The 18,930-nt window shown below is 38.9% G+C and overlaps 3 protein-coding genes across 4 annotated transcripts; 2 read left to right on the top strand and 1 right to left on the bottom strand.

The window, feature by feature from the left end:
- The first annotated feature begins 310 nt into the window (after positions 1 to 310).
- On the top strand, positions 311 to 2,017 carry rh50 (Rh50-like protein). Its single transcript, XM_026168263.2, has one exon. The coding sequence runs from the start codon at positions 335 to 337 to the stop codon at positions 1,769 to 1,771; it is 1,437 nt and encodes a 478-aa protein (XP_026024048.1). The 5' UTR covers positions 311 to 334; the 3' UTR covers positions 1,772 to 2,017.
- Positions 2,018 to 5,307: 3,290 nt separating this feature from the next.
- On the bottom strand, positions 5,308 to 10,013 carry LOC113022654 (uncharacterized). 2 transcript variants are annotated; one of them, XM_026168272.2, is made up of 6 exons: positions 9,841 to 10,013; positions 7,634 to 7,750; positions 7,246 to 7,279; positions 7,092 to 7,153; positions 6,915 to 7,006; positions 5,308 to 6,123 (listed from the first exon to the last, which is right to left on the bottom strand). In XM_026168272.2, the coding sequence occupies exons 1-6, from the start codon at positions 9,869 to 9,871 to the stop codon at positions 5,875 to 5,877; spliced, it is 585 nt and encodes a 194-aa protein (XP_026024057.2). In that variant the 5' UTR covers positions 9,872 to 10,013; the 3' UTR covers positions 5,308 to 5,874. The 2 variants fall into 2 exon arrangements, with proteins under 2 accessions (XP_026024057.2, XP_080157482.1); XM_080301356.1 differs by having other exon boundaries at positions 7,111 to 7,153; positions 9,841 to 9,981.
- Positions 10,014 to 12,815: 2,802 nt separating this feature from the next.
- Positions 12,816 to 18,864, top strand: LOC113022644 (translocon-associated protein subunit alpha-like). Its single transcript, XM_026168259.2, has 9 exons — positions 12,816 to 13,227; positions 14,066 to 14,184; positions 14,261 to 14,354; positions 14,523 to 14,650; positions 16,468 to 16,602; positions 17,005 to 17,081; positions 17,504 to 17,582; positions 17,777 to 17,870; positions 17,989 to 18,864. The coding sequence occupies exons 1-9, from the start codon at positions 13,038 to 13,040 to the stop codon at positions 18,051 to 18,053; spliced, it is 981 nt and encodes a 326-aa protein (XP_026024044.2). The 5' UTR covers positions 12,816 to 13,037; the 3' UTR covers positions 18,054 to 18,864.
- Positions 18,865 to 18,930: the final 66 nt, after the last annotated feature.

The following is an 18,930-nucleotide window of genomic DNA, read 5'->3' as shown; positions in this document are numbered from 1 at the left end:
AAAATGACATTGTGATACTTAACTTGATTTTAATATCTGTTTCTTTTTTCCGCATGATTAGTTTAAAATAAAGACATTTAATACCAATCAGAACTTGTTACGGAAAACCACAGGGGGAGAGATAAGCTCAGTTGTGAGCAGTGAGGGATTAAAGTACATTGTTCTCTCGAGTTGTTAAATAACAATCCACTATTAAATAACTGCATTGCATGTGTTCACTCTCTTTAACCAATGCCTTTATCTGCTCTTATCTGATCTTTAAAAAAAAAGAGAAAAGTACAAAAGGGGTGTTGCTGTAGCAAGAGGAGTCGCAGTCTGGATACTGAGCATCAACATGAAGGACTCAGTGAGTTTGAAAGTGAGCCTGCCAGTGTTTGTGTTAGTGTTTGAGGTGATCATCATAGCTCTTTATGCTGTCTTTGTCACTTATGATGACGATACCAACGCAAAGCTGCAAAACAATGAGACCAGCCCCATGGAGAACTCCCTCTATCGCGACTACCCCTACTTTGCTGATGTGCAAGTGATGATCTTCATAGGCTTCGGTTGCCTGCTGGCTTTTTTCAGATTCTACGGCTTTGGCGGGATGGTCTTCAACTTTCTCACAGCTACATTTGCAATCCAGTGGGCAATCCTGATGCAAGGGTTCTTCCAGTTTTACTATGATGGGAAAATTCACCTGGGGGTGATCAACCTGGTGAATGCAGAGTTTGCCTGTGCTGTGGTGCTCATCTCCTTCGGGGCTGTGCTTGGGAAGACCAGTCCCGTTCAGCTACTGGTCATGGCTTCTCTTGAGATTCCTATATTTGCTGTGACAGAGTGGGCTGTACTCCAATACATTAGGATCAATGATGCAGGCGGCACTATTCTTATCCACATATTTGCCTGCTATTTTGGTCTAGGAGTGACATTTATGCTCTATCGGCCAAGTTTGAATGATGGACATGCTAAAGAGATCACTAGTTATCATTCAGATATCCTGTCTGTAATGGGAACCCTGTTCCTCTGGGTATTCTGGCCTTCATTCAACTCTGCGCTTACATTTAAAGGCGATGATCAGCACAGAGCAATACTCCACACCTTCATAGGTCTCTCCTCATCCACTATCACTGCCTTTGCACTCTCTGCACTATTCAATAAGAGAGGCAAGCTCACGATGGCTGATATCCAAAATGTGACTCTAGCAGGCGGTGTGACAGTTGGAGCTTCTGTGGACATGATGATTTCACCTGTAGCTGCATATGCACTGGGCGTCATGGGCTGTACTGCCTGTTTCTTTGGTTACAAGTACCTGACCCCCTTTATGGCTTATCGCATGAGGATCCAAGACCAGTGTGGTATTCACAACCTGCACGGACTGACTGGCATCATATCGGCCACAGCAGGGATCTGCGCCATCCTTCTCGCCACTGAGGAAACCTACGGGCCCAGCATGTACCAGATCTTTTCCCACCGTGCTCCACCCGAAGGAGATCCACAGCTGCTAGAACTGCAGAAGGTGATTCCTGGACTGAAGCCAGGCTTGGGACGCACTGCACGGGAGCAAGCGCTGTACCAGGTTGCGGCTGTCTTTACCACCATCGGAGCCTCTACAGTTGGTGGTCTGCTCACTGGGCTGGTCATGAAGTTTCCCTCCTTGGCATCTCCATCTGATAAGAACTGCTTCAATGATGAGCTTTTCTTTGAGCTGCCATCTGACTTTTCCAGTGTAGAAGCCCCCTTAACCTATGAGGAAAAAGGGCAAATGAACCCCATGGACACCAAAGTCTGAGCTCTTGTACCTTATATTTTTTAACTTGTACTGAACTGTTTCCATAAATCTCACTTAGCATTTGCATACAAAAAAGCAATGGAAAAGTAACAGGCTGAAATATGAACTTTTTTGCAATATAATGTATTTAAAATAAACAGTTTAATAAAACATGATTCATTTTATCATTATTGTTATTTAAAAATGTGTGGAATCCAATTTCTTGCAAAAGGTATATGCTTAAATAAATCATTTGTCAAAATGAAATTAATTTAAACATTTGATTTTTTTTAAAATTTAGAATTAATGTGTGATCAACAATAAGCCAGGGCATATTTGACACACATCGTCCCTTTAGAAATAGATATAAAATAATTTGTTAACTCACTGAAGTGTTACAAATACGACAGGAATAAAATAGAAGCCTAAACATGACATTTTCATAACACGACCATGATAGTGGAATCTGTACTAAAATCTGACATAGTTTTACGGTGTCAGATTTAACTCTAGATTGCCTCAAGGATACAAAAGTCCTGTCTATATAACAATCTCACTGTGCTTTACAATCACCAGACCAAAGTATGGCCCATGGTTCAGTCAATGACAACAAGCAACAACGCAGTTTGTGTTGTCATGTCTGCATTACATGCTGTTTCCAGAATTCACCGAACAAATTAGCTTATATGAAAACATAATCTCCTTTAATGGAAATTCATCATCATCATTATCATCAAGGTAACATATGTCATTCAGCATTTTTAACATCACCATCTAGTGCTACTTCATCGTTTTACAAATATTTTCAAATTTCATGTATTTCACATGTTTTGTGATATTTAAAAAATCATCTCTACTTTGAAAAACTATTGTCTGGACAAGTGAAATAGCCTCTATAAAAGCATAAAGAATATATGAGTTTATGTTATCAGCTGGACTTTTGACATCTGGGACTTCTTAATATACATGCATGGTTTATAAGCAAGTTTTGTCACGCTGTTCCGCAACTTTTTATCTGGGCATCATGGGCCTAAGTTGGAAGTGACCAATGTGAAATAATATATCTGCTGCATATAAGGTATCATCTCATTCAAGATAAGACAAGATAACTGAGGATGTAAACAAGCACTTTAAACTTGGCTCTACGAGAAGAGAAGATCATAATATAAAGGTAAAGTGAGTTTCCATGTCCTGCTTTGATTACATGTATGAATGGGTATGCCACTGTTACAAAGGTTAAAGACATCACCAATCTTTTATGAACTGATAGGTTTGACACAATTCTTTATCTAATCATCAACTGTTCTCAAAAGTTGCTATGTGCTCTGATTTTTATCAAGCACACAATGCTGGTGCATGCTTTTATGTTGAGTGGATCACCTTCTTTATGGAAAAAGGGCAGTGTCTCTTGCGGAGGCTGCCCAAGTCTCCAGCGGTGATGGCAACGCTGTTCCGGAGGCCGGCGACGCTGGTCTGGCAGTCGGCCACCTGGCCCCCCCGGCGTCCGTTGTTCCAGGACAGCTCGCATATAGCTCTCGGCCCCAGGTCATGCAGGTGCCACTGACAAGGGGACCAGAGATGACTTTTTAAGTAATGGTTTAAGTATTGCCAGCTTGAAGGCCTGTGGTACATAGCAGATTATTAGAGATAGGTTGATCATATTTCAGAATGAAGCAGTAATTAATGGTAGGGCATCTTTGGGCAATCCTCTGCATGTTTGCTATATCATCCTTTGCTATATCTATTAATCTCTTTTCAGTCTTGCCTCTGCATCTTTGCCTCCAAGTCGCTCAACCTTAGTTGTCCCTTTGATATACTCGCTGGCCATTCCGGTCAATCCCAACTGAAATCTTAACACCTTTACCTCCAGCTCTGCTTCATGTCTTTTTGTCAGTGCTCCTGTGTCCAAAAAGTACATTATAGCAGGTCTCACTAGCATCTTGTAAACATTCCTTTTCACACTTGCTGCTATCCTCAAATCGTCCCCTTATCACGAATCATCCCTGATACTTGTCCCCGCCTAGATTTGTTGATATTCTTGGGATCAACTGTCCATGATCTCACCTTTGACTCAAGAATACCTTGGTATACAGAAGAGTTCATAGTCGACTGGCTGAAAAAACAAGTCAAAATCATCACCACTATCACCAATGTGGTGACAGTTATGTCACGTTCCTGGGTCTTTTGACCGAGCATTTTAAGTTTTAGTTTATTTTGAAGTTGACTAGGTCAGCTAAGTTCATTTGTTTATTAGATTCCCCTTGTGTTTACTACCCATGTATTTAAGTTTCCCTCACCCTTTGTTTCATGTTTGCATGTTTTATGTTAGCAAGTTTGTGTTGTCATGTCTGCATTCCATGCTGTTTCCTGTTTTATTGTGAAAGTCCTTGTCCTATGTGCAGTGTGTCTAATGTGTGTGTGAATGGGTGGATGACTGGATATGTAAAGCGCTTTGGGGTCCTTAGGGACTAGTAAAGCGCTATATAAATACAGGCCATTTACCATTTTTGTTTTTGTACCTTTTTATCAGCCTAATTAAACGGCTCACTTTTTGTTCCTATTAAGTTGGTTTCCACACGTTGGTTTGTCTGCACCTGGGTCCACTACTTGCACTCCACACAGTTTGACTTTGCACACTGTGAGAAGTTAATGTGAGGATTTGGTGTTGACATGCTGTGTTTGGGTTTCTCCAAATGTGGCGCTATGCATTAAGTATCTAACATTGTTCCACAAGTCTTGTGGTTTGTTCAGATGCAGCTTTGCAAAGCTAAGCAACTTGGCTGCTGCATTGTTTTTATAAACAGGAAGCTTTTACCTGTAGAGTGACATGCAGGTTCTCTGAAGCTTGCACAGTCTGACCGCGTTGTGAGTTTGATGGGATGTCCACTCCTGGGAAGATTATGTTATCACAAACCTGAATGTTCTAGACCAGCACATTTTCATAGCATTTGTTTTTATAGAGGTAGCCCCACTAGCTGATGGTCAGTGAAAACACTACATTTGATGAGCAGCACCTACTTAAAATAAATGGAAGCCGTGAGGCTCACTCTTATGGATGATAATTTTTCAACTGTACTGCAATTACCATTAGCTCTTAGAAACTCTTATCTCAAGCATTGATTGTTCAAAGGGTAAATGCTACCACTGCCTTAAATAAGGCTCTCCGATAAATGCAAAGTACAGACCTAAGTGACCTTTAATCCAAGAAGCCTAATGTCGCAACCAAAGGACTTTAAAGAAATTAAGTGATGGTAACTGATATTAATTCTTGGTTTACACAAAGTAAAATTTCTTTTGCATTTTATTTCTGTGTTGTTGTTGTTTTTATGCTGCTTTAGGTCTTTTCAGTGACCCATTCATTTCACAGGGTTAAACATTGACACAGCAGAAGAAAGTTGTTTTAAAAGAATTTTTACCAAGTTAAAAGCAAAGAGAAGAAAAGGGATTTATTACACAATATTAAATGTGCTATGACTTGAAAAGCAAGTGTCAAAAAACTACTTACTCACTTATTATAAGTGGAATATATTGTTAAGCATACAAAAGCTTGTCTGGAGCACTCTTAGATAATCATTTATTTTATTAGAGCAAATATTACAAAATTAATTACTGTGTCATTTTGTAAAAACAAAAAAACAAAAATAGAGATGTTGTACTTAATTAGCTTTCAAATGCACCATCAAAAAACAGGTCCACCAAAAAATGTCATTGAAATGTTACATAAAATACACATTTTATGTTAAAACTTTCACATTCAGGAGAGCAGTGATTCTCAAACTGTCGGGGAGTTAAAAGAACATGAATTTTCTTTTCTTTTTAATTTAACAAACCCAAAAAGAGTTTGTGAATGCTATTACTCTGAGCTTTATTTAAGTAAAAATCCACTCGGATCCTGTTTATTATTAATAATTGTTTGAAATTGTGGGTCCCGTCCTCTTGTTAGCTAGTTAACTAGTTTGAGAGCCAATGAATCAGAGAAGTGCAGCACTTCTCTACTTCACAACTGCACAGACGCGTTTCCATTTTTCATATAATAATAAACACTGACATCCTGTGGTGACAGATTGGGCCTGAAAAAAAAAACAGCCATTTGAGTCATCTCAGCATCAGCAGCTGTGCACGTCTCAGAGATGGTTGGCATAGCCTTCCTCATTGTCTGCAGAGTCAATGGTTTTTGTTCGCTGAGTTTGCACGGAAGCATACAGATCAGACACGGTGGAGAGGGCGTCCGTGTTACCGTCATCCTCCTTCTCTGACTCCGGTGGCTCCCCTAACTGCATTACATCTGAGTACTGTATCTGCGGACAGCTGTGACCAGCCTGCAGCCTGGGGCCCTTTAAGGTCAGGTTGGCATAGCAGTCGTGGTTTTTGGACTGGAAGAAGAAACAAAAAACAATGTAAACATGATCACACTTCAATGCAATGAACTAGTAAAACTCCCCTTTCTGTCTGTGAAAAGACTTTTAACTAACTAAATTTAATGCTTGCGATGTTTTAATATAAGAAAAAGAAGTGTAATTTCAACAGTACATCTCAATTTTCTTATGTGATAAAGAAATGCTGCTTTAGTAGATGAAAGAAATCTGTGAGTGCAACTCTATGCTTTTAAATTGTAAGAAATACATATGTGCTTTTCCTCATCTTTTTAAAAAAATTTTTGCTGTGGATCCACTGTAAAAAAAAACAACAACAGAAATTTCCTTAGTAGATATTTTAAAATAATAATATTTTTTTCATCGTTTAATCATTTAGCTATTATTTAATTACTTTGGTTTAATTGGTTTATTATCACTGGCACTGGAGAAGCCTTTATTGGCATGAAAAGGTATAAAACTGAGAGTTAAAAATTAAATAACAATTAAAAATAATAAAGCTATGCCCTTCTTCACATTGGGCCAGGCGGCCAGTTTGGAGTCTTTTCTGGGCCAATTCTGGATCCCAGGCCTTATGTTTGACACCCATGGGTTAGTAGGTCTAGACTGACCTATGCTAGAGGACCACTTTTCATGTTCCTACTATTACCTAATCTAATATCATACAGCTGTATTTTACTTTTTCTGGAGAGATATTGTCATGAAGGTTTAATAACCTGTATGAACAGACAGAGAGCCCAAAGTGAAGCCAGAATAAACGATCTCAAACCAAAGAGTTTCAAAGAATCTACCTGTAAGTCTGATCTGACTCTCCGCTGATACTTCCCATTTGAAGAGCTGAGTGATGAGTGAGGGGGATTGTCTTCTGTTAACAAAGTTACGCCTGTGGAGAAATATCATCACGCTATAATCTGATACAAGTGTACTAAAGCATGTGCACAGCCAGACGCACGACCGCTTGCACCTACTTGTTTGCAGGTAGCTTACGTTTCCATAAATAGGATTTTCTTCCATCTGCCTCAAGCTCTGACTAAAATTGGGAACACAGAAAGGAAAACGGAGTTCTTCACATGCAGATCTGTTTTACTGTAATTTGTTAACAATAAAAACCACGCTACACACCTTTGCCGTCTTCTCAGTGGACATCTCCATTTTCCTAATACAAGATAAAGATGAATATATTCACAACTGGATTGTTTTCAGGGGGTTTTGTGTTAATTCCCATAAAATGCTGACTTTAACTTGCATTTGGATTTCTGATGTATTTTTGTTACAGGTAAAATGTAAAAATGTTACATTTAATTAAATCTGGTCAAATCAAATGTATTTGATTGATATGCATTCAGTTTATACAAGCACTTTTTTTTAAATAATTGAGTATTAGAATAAACAACTCTTTGATAATATATTTCAGTTGCATTTTACTCAAACTATAGTGTCATGTTTACTGTGGGTGAAGAATCTTTTTTTTTTTTTTTTTGAGTGAGGATAGAGTAAATAATGTCATTACCTGAGCCAAATTTTGATACACAACAAAAAATATTCCATGCCAGTGAGATGATCAGCGCTGCACTGAGAACTCCTAAGGTCGCTTGTAATTCCTTAGATAAACAACCCAACTGTGAAGCTAGAAAAAAGAAAAACAAATATGAGTCACTTTAAATTAATAAACTATGTTTGAGCAACACTCACTGACCTCATAGTTAATCTCATGCATGAAGACAGAAAACTGCTATGTATGTTTTTAAAAAATCAAAAGACAGTTTTTTTTACATAGCTGTGTCTTTAACTTTCTGTCCATCCATCCACTGCCTACCATTTACACATGTGCTCATTGTAGAGCTCACAATCAACTTAATGCAATGTGTATGAATTGTGAATTGAATGTGGGAAGAAATGGAAGCACTGTGAGAAAATGACTTAGCTTCACACAGAAATACCCTACTCACAAAGTGAGTGCTGTGCTTCATCACTGCACCACGCAACACAGAAAGCTAATTTTAGCAATTTGGGACGCCTTTTTTTCCCTCTTTAGTTCACATTTTAAACAGATATTAAATAAGTGACTACTACTGATAATAACAATATTAATGAAGAATAACTATCCATGCATCATGTAAAGTTTTTAAAATATGAATAAACAAAATAAAAATTGTTTTTTTTATATATCTCTTTAAAAAATGCAGAACTAGAGGTACATGCTTGAAAGTGGATTGTTCAAACAATGCTGAAGGAAATTGGGCAATAAAGCAAAATGTGAAAACATGCACAGCATCAGAGTCCTTGAGCAATACATCTACACCAGCACTGAGCAGCAGAAAATGTGGTTTTGCTGAGAAACCTGCATGCATGGATGTGTGATGTGTGCAATGTTTGCTGCAGGAATACAGACCGAGCAAAAGCATCTTGGGCGCATTTCCTACCCCAGAAACCATTTGCAGTGCTTTTTGATATACTATGTTTAACATGTTCCTGAAGCCTCATCGATCTCTAGTGAGTTAAAACATTCAGTCGACACACTGTTGGTTTTTGGTTTGCCACTGAATCACATAAAAAGCCTGACTGTAACTGTAACTCTTAACTGTGTAGCTGTGGTGTGCAATATCTCGTATAACTTTCAGCTGAATTTTGCTCATCTTCACCGTGAACGAAGGAGCACTTTAACGTGTTTGGACTCTGCAGTGGTGGAAATGGGTCCACATTCTGCCCGAGTAATATCTGGTGCATAGGATCTCTGTTACAAATCTAAATAAATAATTTAGCTTTGGTAATGCATCGCCTCATTAAAATGAGACACATTCTACGATCTTACACAGTATTGCTTTTTGCCTTTGGGCAAACTGCACCGTCCTAATTAAACTGCTGATGCCTCTGAGCGGCTGATGCCTTGTGTACAGACTCACAGCATTCTGTTTAATCAGAATGCTGTGAGTCTGTACACAACAGACACTTCACTTGTCAGCTGTGAAGGCGTGGGAGAAGCTGTGTATAAAAGAAACCTACCTTTTATACACAGGTAGGTTTTGGGGGATTTTCTTTGTTTGTTTTTGGTTGCTGTGATCAGTTATTTAAAGCACTATTCACTGATTTAAAAACAAAGTTGGAAACATTTTTATCATCCAGCTCCTGCCCCCTTGGCTGAAGTCCTACTGACTCTAATTTTGGATATGTTTCTCTCTCCGGCAGCATCTCAGGCAAGGGTGGGCGGTTAGTTTTCCCAAGGTGCCACATGAGAAACTGCAACTGCTAGGGAACCAACAAGCTGAACAGTTCTGCGCTATATTAATTACATCTCTTTATAAGCTTATTGGTGTGCCCAGTGTAGTTTAATTCCTGGAATGATCTTTGTCACATTGTGCCAGACAGCATACAGTTTATTTTTCAGCACTTTATTTTTTCAAAACTTTAAAATTACATCTGGAAAGTACTGAGATTCTGTTAAACGTCTGTTAGAGCAATAACAGAAAAGATGGGGAAGTCCCACAAAAGCTGCTAATCAAAATGCAATCTGATATGAAAATCAACCTTTTTTACTCCCTCTAAAGTCAAACCAGTAAAGCTTAATTCAATATAAAAGCAACATAAGAAGCATCACAAGCACTAACACTAACCATCTTTATTTATAAATAATGTAAAACCTGATCTAACTCTAAGGAAAACTCTTGGCTTACATTACTGTGAAATCTAACGATGTTTGTATCTTCATTCAAGACTTACCTTGCTGAGTGGAGCTGCAATTTTCTGCCATGGCAGTGAAGTTTAACCAAGGACAATCCAAACTATACTCTGAAAACAAACGTCTACTAAATCTTTTACACCTGTACTCTGTCTTTGACAAGCAGTTCTACAGAACTCGCTGCATGTTTGTGCTCACGCAGTATGATGTGACACCAGCGTGTTTGCTTTTTTTTCTTAAAGGACTGTTACAGGATGTGTGCTTTTGCAGAAAACCACAAACTTTTTTTAGACTACAAGACAGATCAGGTACCAAGGCTGAAGATCTGCCCTTTCAGTGTTAAGGAATACGACATGAACACGTTTGATTTAAGGGGATATATCCTTTTTACTTTAAATATCCTGAAAAAGACATTTAATTATCTTTGAGGCACTAAATATAATCCTTTAATTATTTCACACAACATCTGGATACTATGTGACAACATATTAAGAATGAGAGCAAATTCTCTCCGTGGAGATAAAAACATTTCTAGTGGGGACAAATATTTGTAACTACTACAGCAAAAACTCCAGTGGTTATGATTTTTACACATGTATGCATACAGATAAAAGAATCCATGAAAAGCAGTGATTTGTATATGAAAAATAAATAATAATAAAATGAGATTTAAAAAATAAAAATGCTAACTACGACCTTTAAGAAAGAAAAGTGTTTAATAAGTGCAAACGACTAGGAAATTTAGACATATGAGGTAACAGATGTCAGTGATGGAACTTGGAAGCATCCTGTCAAAGTAATGGATCAAGTCATAAACCAAAATAAATGGTATCTTTGTTGTAATCCTGCAGATGTCTTTATATATCTTTAAAGTCAGTCGTGAGCTGCTGGGTCAAAAATATGCCAGTGGCCATGACAGAAAGTGAGGTTAACCAATTATTCTGGTAACAGTCTGACACATTCAGCACATGGTGGTGTTCACTGATTTAAATTTTTCATGCTGACCTCTTTACTTGGCAACACACACCTTAAATTAGTGGTTCATATTTCATAGCTGCAACATCAGACAACAGGAATTAGAGCAGCAAGAAGGTGTTAATGGATGTGTTTACAAACCAGAGGCCCAGTTTTTTAAGTCACATCCTAGTTTTGGTCACTTTGGGGGTAAAATATGAGTTTTTAGCTCTCTTAGCATCTTATTCTCATATCATCCAGATAAATCTGTTGGTATTTGGCTTTCGGTTTGTTCAAATCACTGTCAGACGTAAGACGAATATTTGCATACATTCTGGGAATTAATTTCACCCGGTTCAGCAATCATTCTTCAGGATTCATTTATAGTGCTGAACTGCAGCTCCTAAATCTTCTGCATACAAACGTGCAGGAGCTGGCAGCCTGCTGATCAGCCCCATCTGTGTCAGCAGGCTGAACACTAGTTCAGGATGAGAGGAGCAAATGATAAGACTCTCACGGTCCATTTACTGAAGGAAGCGTGGGTTGAACACGCAGACAGCAGTGCAGTCATTTATTTGCCTTCTTCTGTGTATAAAGTGTCACATTTTGAATATTAAATTAAACCAGATGTGGGAAGGATTGTTCCAATCATCCTTTTGGGCATCTGAGTTATTTTCGGTTTAAACATTGATTCAAAAGTTACTGGTGCTGACATCTGACATGGATGAAAATTCAGTAAAGAGTGGCTCAAGACATTTAGGCTGTCTTAGCTATCCCACCCAACACTGGGTGAGTTATTCTTCTGCAAGGAGTGTGGGCTATAGGTTAAAGCATGTCCACCTTTATACCACTGCACTCAAGCAGATATTTAAAGTCATGGATCTGCTCAACCAGGCAAATCCAAAATGTGAGATCTTTTCATAATTTGTTAAAAGGAATGGCGCAGAAAGAGCTGTTACACTGTTAATTAAATGGACTAACTGAAGCGCTGCTCATCACACTGTATGTATAATATCCTAGCTGTGTTACTCCATCCCGCTGCTTATATTCTCCACCTATAGGATCATTCTAATGCTACAGTGTATTTATTAATAGGAACAAATAAGACGAAGGAAACTAAAACTGACAGTTGTGGGAATGCTTGTGTTATAGTTAGGTACACCGGTCAAAAACACATAAAGCCACATTAACCACAGTGCGTCAGAAACTTTCCGTTGTAAACAACTGCAGAGGTTTTCACTTGTATTAAGAGAGTTTTTGAGATACCACCATGCTATCTGCTATGCAGACATTAATTTATTTATTTTTTTTATCTTCTGGTTTGTCTACCTTTGGCTACCCTCTTGTCACTCAGTGTGGTTTATCAAAGTCAGTCCCAGTGTTAGAAATTGATGTAGAAATCTATGTACATGTCTTGTGCAACACCGCTTCCAAAAAAGTTAGGACCCTGCGAAAAATGTAAGTAACAACAGAATGCCAACATCTGCAGATCTCATGAACCTATATTACGACAAAACAGAAAACATCAAATGTTTAAACTGATACAATTTCATGAAAAATATTTTCATTTTGAATTTGATGGCAGCAACACATCCCACAAAAGTTAGGACAGGAGCAAGAAAAGGGCGGAAACGTAAATGTTGGGACTAAAGATGGGCAGAGGTTCAACAGTTTGCAGAGAACTGTGTCTACAAAATGTGGAACAGTTTCAAAATAAAGTGCATAAAATGTTCATCATAAAATGAGAAGACTGAATACCTCCTAATCTACAGTCCACAACATCATCAAAAGATTCACATAATCTGGAGACCTCGCAAAGAACAAGGCTGAAAATCAGAAATGCATATTTCAACAAGACAATTTACATTTACATTTATTTACATTTTACACAGGGTCACAACTGTTGTGCAGCCTCATGTGCAACACAGACATGTCACGGTGTAGCCTGTCATATACTGTCATATACATTAAGCTTTTGGATTATATTTAGCCTTAATGCGAATCAAGGGATTTTAATGCCTCACCCACCTCCATTCGTGTGCCCCTGGCCCTTCATAAAAACATGGTGATTCAACTTAATGTTCCTGTTATTAACGTTTTAGATGCTGGTGCAAAATAAAAAGCCCTGAAAACAAACAGCTGTTATACACAGTCTACTTCACATCCACATCCAGCCCAACGACGGTGTTAAAGATGGACGACGTGGCTCCACTTCATCCACGCTACAAAGTTTGTTTGTTTGTTTTTCCTCTAGGTGGCGGTAATGCACCACTAAGCTCTACGCATGCGCCATGAAACATGGAGAAGAAGAAGAACTCCTCTTACCCCGCCCCCTCCTCAGCTCCCGTCCTCTACTCCTCAAACTGCTGATGTGGTACTAACTTCAGCCTCCACCTCTGCAAACATGTTCAACTTCACATCAAAACTTTTGCTGCTTTTTCTCCTGGCCTTCCCCTGCGGTCTGATATCAGTTGGTAAGCATTTATTTATGTATTTATTTCACTTGAAAGCAGGCAGATACATTTGTAGCCTCACTCCGCTGCTGGTCAGAAGTTTTTCGCCTAACATATTGACGTGGCACAGTCACGGGGCGATCCGACAGCTTTCTCCACAGCTGGGTCAGCTGCTAACGTGAATATAAGGCAGGTTTTATTCTTAAACATCTAGAGATATACAATAGTCTGTCGCTTTTGTTGTGAATTAAAGAAAAAGCGGTCTTTTTCTTCGTAAGAAGAAATATATACACGTCACGCAAAGTTTAGTTTCCCTTTGGAGCCACAGAGCAGCTTTTTAATACGAATGTATGAAGTGGCCGAGGATGTAAGAGCAGCTGGAGGCTCCCTCTCTTTTCTGGGACACGTCACCATAGATAAGATGTTCGTACTGTTTGGCTCTGCTGGTTTCTGCCCTGCTGACACACATTCAAGTGTCTTTGCTCCTGTTTCATTGAAATTGGAGGCAAGGTTGCCGGATTTATTACAACCGCTTTTTATTTGATTTTTCCTTGCTTAAGTGTATATTAGATTTTCGCCCACATTTCCATTGCTTTTCTTCTTTAAATAACCATCTATCACTTCATCACGTGACTTGATACAGACATAATCTGACATAAATTGCTATGAAATAAATAAATACTGTCTGTGTGACGATGATGGCCAAATGCAGCACTTTCTTGTCTGTTTTACACACTGAATTAACAAAGATTACAAGCTCAGATTGTCATATGAAAACTGCTAAAACATTTTTCATGTGTGTTAACCAGCATCATTCCCGTAATCCATTCATGTCTTCACTGTGGCTTCTGACTCGCAGGCCACGTTTATGCCGACTCAGACTCGGCCGAGGACATTGTCGAGGACTCAGATGCTGCAGTAGATGAAGAGGAAGATGATGAAGATGTCCTTGTTGAAGAGGATCAGATGCAAACCTCGGTATGTACAGTGATGGCGCAGCACGATTAGGCATACTAGTGGTGGTTTTACAATGTAAAGTTGTGTGTGTCATCAGGAAGGACACGAAGATGACTCCGACGAAGCGGCGGACAAGCTGTTAGCTTCTCACCCTGATGCCGACACGACGATCATCTTCACCACGGGAGAAGGTTGGTCTTGCTGGTTTTGTTAATAATTGCTAGAAAACTAAAGCAAAAAGCTTAATTAGTTGTTTCATGGTGTAGAAGCCAGTTTTGTGGCCGTGTTAAACACATGGTATCTTCACATTTGTGTTTTTACTTTTATTCATTATTTACTTCTGGTCATGACACTTTTAGAGTTTCCTGCCAATGAAATTGTGCGGTTCCTGGTGGGTTTCTCCAACAAGGGTAGTCAGGAGTTCACCGTTCAGTCATTGGAGGCCTCCTTTCGTTATCCCCAGGACTTCCAGTTCTTCATCCAAAATGTAAGTGACACAATGTGCCGCATATCCTGCTGTAAAATGTTAATGTAAAAAGTTCATAACTAAAGAGATTTAGCTATGAAATTAAATGTTATTGGCTGCCTTTAAGGCCGCTCATGGTGTACATCTTCCACCTCTAACTACCACATGCACCAGTATATAAAATGTAAGAGGTGAGATGGGGCTGTTCGATATAACGATATATATCGGATGACGATATAAAAACGTCTATCGTTTCATTTTACGCTATCGTTTGTTTCATGGTGTCGCAAAATAAACTGTTTACGGCAATATTTTTTAATCGTTTTGATGGTCACTGTAGTGGGTATATTAATTTCTTAAAGTTCTCTCTTTCTCTTATATTTAATATAACCACACTACTGACAGACAATCGCCTGTTTTTATGCGTTGTCGTTAGCAACAGCAAGGTAAAACCATCGCATGTCCGCTTGTTTATGTTCCACATAAACCTTTCATAATAAAGCTCAACATCCTGTTGAGACTTTTCAAAATAAACTGAATCACGTATTAACGGATGAGGAGCAAAAAGAGCCGCCAGGTGCTAAAAAATAAACCTTAGACTCAAACGTTAGAACAGGCTTTTCCCCGCAGCACGCCGTGTAATAAATGCTCACAAAGAAAACAGCGGCCGTTACAACTTATGTCTAAAAATGTATAGTTTCAATTAAAACACTCAACTCCAGGTACATGACACGCAGCTGGAAACATTTCACGCAAGTCGAGCTGCCTGAGATTCACAGAATTTACAGAAAATGTTAAATTTTTGTGATTTATATCGTTATCAGACGATAGATGTCTTATATCGGGATATGAGATTTTGGTCATATCGCACAGCCCTAAGGTGAGAGCATTTGCACTGAGCGCCTCATAACTCTGGAACAACCTGGTTGACATGGTTGGTCACTTTTTTTTAAGTCATGCCTTTAAACCTTTAAACATACTTTTATGGCAAGACTTTCCCTGAGTTTATATCAGGGTTTAGGTTTCTTTGAATTCTCTTTTTATTTCCTATGTTCATTACTTCTGTTTTATTCTCTTGAATGTTGAGAAATGCTGAAAAAATACATATAAACACTCTCTATTCCTTTCATGTCTTAATGAAAAATAAAGTAAAAAAAATGTTAAGGGTGGGATTGTACATCCATCCTTTCTTCCATTTATCCAGTTCAGGATCGTGGCAGGGGCAGGAGTCTATCCCAGCTACCACAGGGCGACAGACTGGTGACCTCTTGGGCCGGTCGCCAGTCTGTTGCAGGGCTAAAACACGCAGACAGCCATTCACACTCACATTCACACCTATGGGCAATTTATAATCCCCAGTTAACCGAACCCCACTAACTCCCACATGTCTTTGGACTGTGGGTGGAGGCCAGAGTACTCTGAGAAAACCCACACAGACTCAGGGAAGAACATGAACTCCACACTGAATTGTGTAACAGAACAACTTAAATATCTGAATGATGCAGAAACATTAAAGTAAAATGATGTTTATTATATTTGTGCACATGCTCTCTTCATTTGTGAATTTCCCATTTCTGGGACTAGCAAAGGCTACTTTGTTTAGCTTTAATGAAACCTCAGAAATGGCAGCACGGTGTTAGAGATCAGCACTGTTGCTTCAAAGCAAGAGGGTTCCAGGTTCCCGGAGCGTTTCGTGTGGTGTTTGCACATTCTCCCCGGATTCTCTCCGGGTACCCCAGCTTTGTCTAAAGACGCTGATGTTAGGTTAACTGAGGAAACCAAACTAGCTCATGTCATACTTTCAGAAAATGATTTCTTAGTGTTTTGTGTGTTTATAGTTCACAGCTTTGCCCCTGAACACTGTCGTCAAACCACAAGCTCAGGCCTCCTTCGAGTACTCCTTCATCCCAGCACAGCCAATGGCCGGTCGCCCATTTGGACTTGTAATCCTGCTCAACTATCAAGACACTGAGGTAAAATAAGTGTTATTGTTTTAAAAGTTTATTTATTCATTGTTTTTACTGAGAGAAGGTGGGAGGGGGTAGAATGTGAAGATATCAGGCAGTAACTGTCAGGAATATTTTTCACAGCACACCTAATGATTATTCATGATTCATGAATATTAAAAGCCTTGAAGAAATCTTCATCAGCACTACATTTTGTTAGCAACTATTTTTTTTTCTCTCTCTCTCCCATAATTTGGATTTCCAGGAGGGTCCTTACTGTCATCATTTCCCCCTGCTGAGCTTTGACTGCTTTTTTCTGCACTATTAACAAATACTGAGTCATTTTAATGACACGTTTTAAAGAGAAGCTCCTAAATTTTGTTTTCCCTGTTTGTCTTTTGACTTCTCTTTTGTAAAAAATAAATTTAGGGCAGCGTGTTCCAGACTGCCGTTTACAACCAGACTGTCACCATCACTGAACGAGAAGAGGGACTGGATGGAGAAACGTAAGCTTTTCTACTTTTTATTATGTAAAGGCAAAATTGAAAACGCAAATGAAGTGTTTTGTGTCTTTTTAATTCCACTGGAGAAAAAGAAAAATGGAAATGTCCAAAATTGTATTTGTCACGTCGTTTTGGCACATCCGGCTCTCTGCAGCTCTCCCAGAAGATTGCACTACATGTACAAACCTGCAAAAGGAGGTGTGAAATTGTCACAAAGAGACTCGCAGCCAGGATTGTGCTGCTGGTGTAAGACGTGCAAACTGTTGGCAGAAATATTAGTCGAGCTGAAGACAGCGTATTCCTTCTGGGAAAAAAAATCGAACATAAAATTTGCAATCGAGGTTGATAAATGGAGAAATCTGGCTTCTTCTTGTTTTTTGTGCTCTTGTGTATTTGTAACTTGGAGTTTTTGCTTTTATTTGCAGAATGTTTATGTACGTGTTCCTGGCGGGACTGGTATCCCTGCTGCTCTTCGGGATGTACCAGGTCCTGGACTCGAGGACGGTATGTGCTCGTCATCCCTGGCTTTTCTGTTTTTATCTAAGGATATTTTGTCTGCCTATTAGATGAAATGAGGCGCATCTTTGTAAATCAGTGTAAATGTGAAGAAATGTTTCTGGTAAAGTCAGCATGATGGTGAATAAATTGGATTTAACATGACATAATGTGGTCTTTCTACCTTTGTGTGTGTTCTGCAGAAAAAGAGGCTTTCTGTGAAAATAGAAAAGGGCACTGCTGGAATAAATGATGTGGACATCAGCTGGATTCCTCAGGAGACTCTTAATGCCATGAGTAAGTTTATTTTGCCCAGCTGTTATGATTACACTGCTCCACTCACCCTCTGCTTTGTTTTGTTTTCTTACTGTGATTTTGATTTCTGAGTATTTGATCTTTACTTCCTGTGTTTCAGACAAGGCTTCCCCTAAAGCATCCCCCCGGAAACGAACCAAGAGGGCGGCTGGGACAGACCAATAAACGTGCTGGCTTCCCTTTGTCGTTATAATCTTGATCAAACTTTCAGAACACCTCGCAACAATAACTCAGTTCAAATTTACAAAGAATGCAAATGTCTGGAATTCAGTTTTTGAAGCAGATTTTTTTTTATGTTTGAGAATCGGAGCTCGATACAGTCTCAAGGTATTACATGCTGAGAGGATCCTGTGCTCTCATTGGACCATGACCATTTAAACACTAAGAAGACTGAACTGTGGCTCATTTTAAAGGGACTTTTGTGTGTGTGTGTGTGTGTGTGTGTGTGTGTGTGTGTGTGTGTGTGTGTGTGTGTGAGAGAGAGAAAGAAAGAGATGTAATGGGAAAAATAAGACAATCGGTAATTAAGATTACAAGGGCTGGCTTGAACTGCCTTCTTGAAGAGGGTTGAATTTGAGTTTATTGCCACTCCTTTTTTTTATTTATTTTTTTTTTATTTTATTTCCGATAATAACAATGAAAATATCACAGTCTTCTCTATCATCAAACCCTTCTCTGCCTTATCTGGTCTCTTGCAAAAAATGCCGTTTTTTTTTTTTTTTTGTTTTTAATTACCACACATGATTCACACATAACGTCCATTAATGATTTTATGTTTTTTAAAGTGGTACAGTGGCAGCTGCAAGTGCAAATGTCGAAACCATGTGTCTCAGTGTCTGTGCAAGTCAATTTTGCCGCCTTACTCCTGAGCAGAGCATTCAGTCAGTGTTAGTGATGCGGTCTGTCACGCTGTATGTCAGTATTTGTGATGCAACGCCTTCTGAAAAACAATAAAAGGCTGTATTTACTCAGATTATCTTTGTGTAATATTAAAAATTTGTTTGATTGTGAAAGTGTGCAGAAAGAAAGAAAAAATCAGGGA

Source organism: Astatotilapia calliptera, chromosome 5, assembly GCF_964374335.1.
Source record: "Astatotilapia calliptera chromosome 5, fAstCal68.1, whole genome shotgun sequence".
NCBI classification, from domain to species: domain Eukaryota; kingdom Metazoa; phylum Chordata; class Actinopteri; order Cichliformes; family Cichlidae; genus Astatotilapia; species Astatotilapia calliptera.
Note: the sequence above shows the minus strand (reverse complement) of the source record. Positions and strands in the feature narration are given on the sequence as shown.

Coding starts and splice junctions, on each gene's coding strand:
- rh50 (XM_026168263.2), top strand. CDS start 335: ATGAAGGACTCAGTGAGTTTGAAAGTGAGCCTGCCAGTGTTTGTGTTA.
- LOC113022654 (XM_026168272.2), bottom strand. CDS start 9,871: ATGGCAGAAAATTGCAGCTCCACTCAGCAAG. Junction 7,751..9,840: donor TTGCAGCTCCACTCAGCAAG/GTAAGTCTTGAA, acceptor TCTTTTTTCTAG/CTTCACAGTTGGGTTGTTTA. Junction 7,154..7,245: donor CCACTGAGAAGACGGCAAAG/GTGTGTAGCGTG, acceptor TCCCAATTTTAG/TCAGAGCTTGAGGCAGATGG.
- LOC113022644 (XM_026168259.2), top strand. CDS start 13,038: ATGCGCCATGAAACATGGAGAAGAAGAAGAACTCCTCTTACCCCGCCC. Junction 14,651..16,467: donor TCCAGTTCTTCATCCAAAAT/GTAAGTGACACA, acceptor GTGTGTTTATAG/TTCACAGCTTTGCCCCTGAA. Junction 17,583..17,776: donor AGGTCCTGGACTCGAGGACG/GTATGTGCTCGT, acceptor TGTGTTCTGCAG/AAAAAGAGGCTTTCTGTGAA.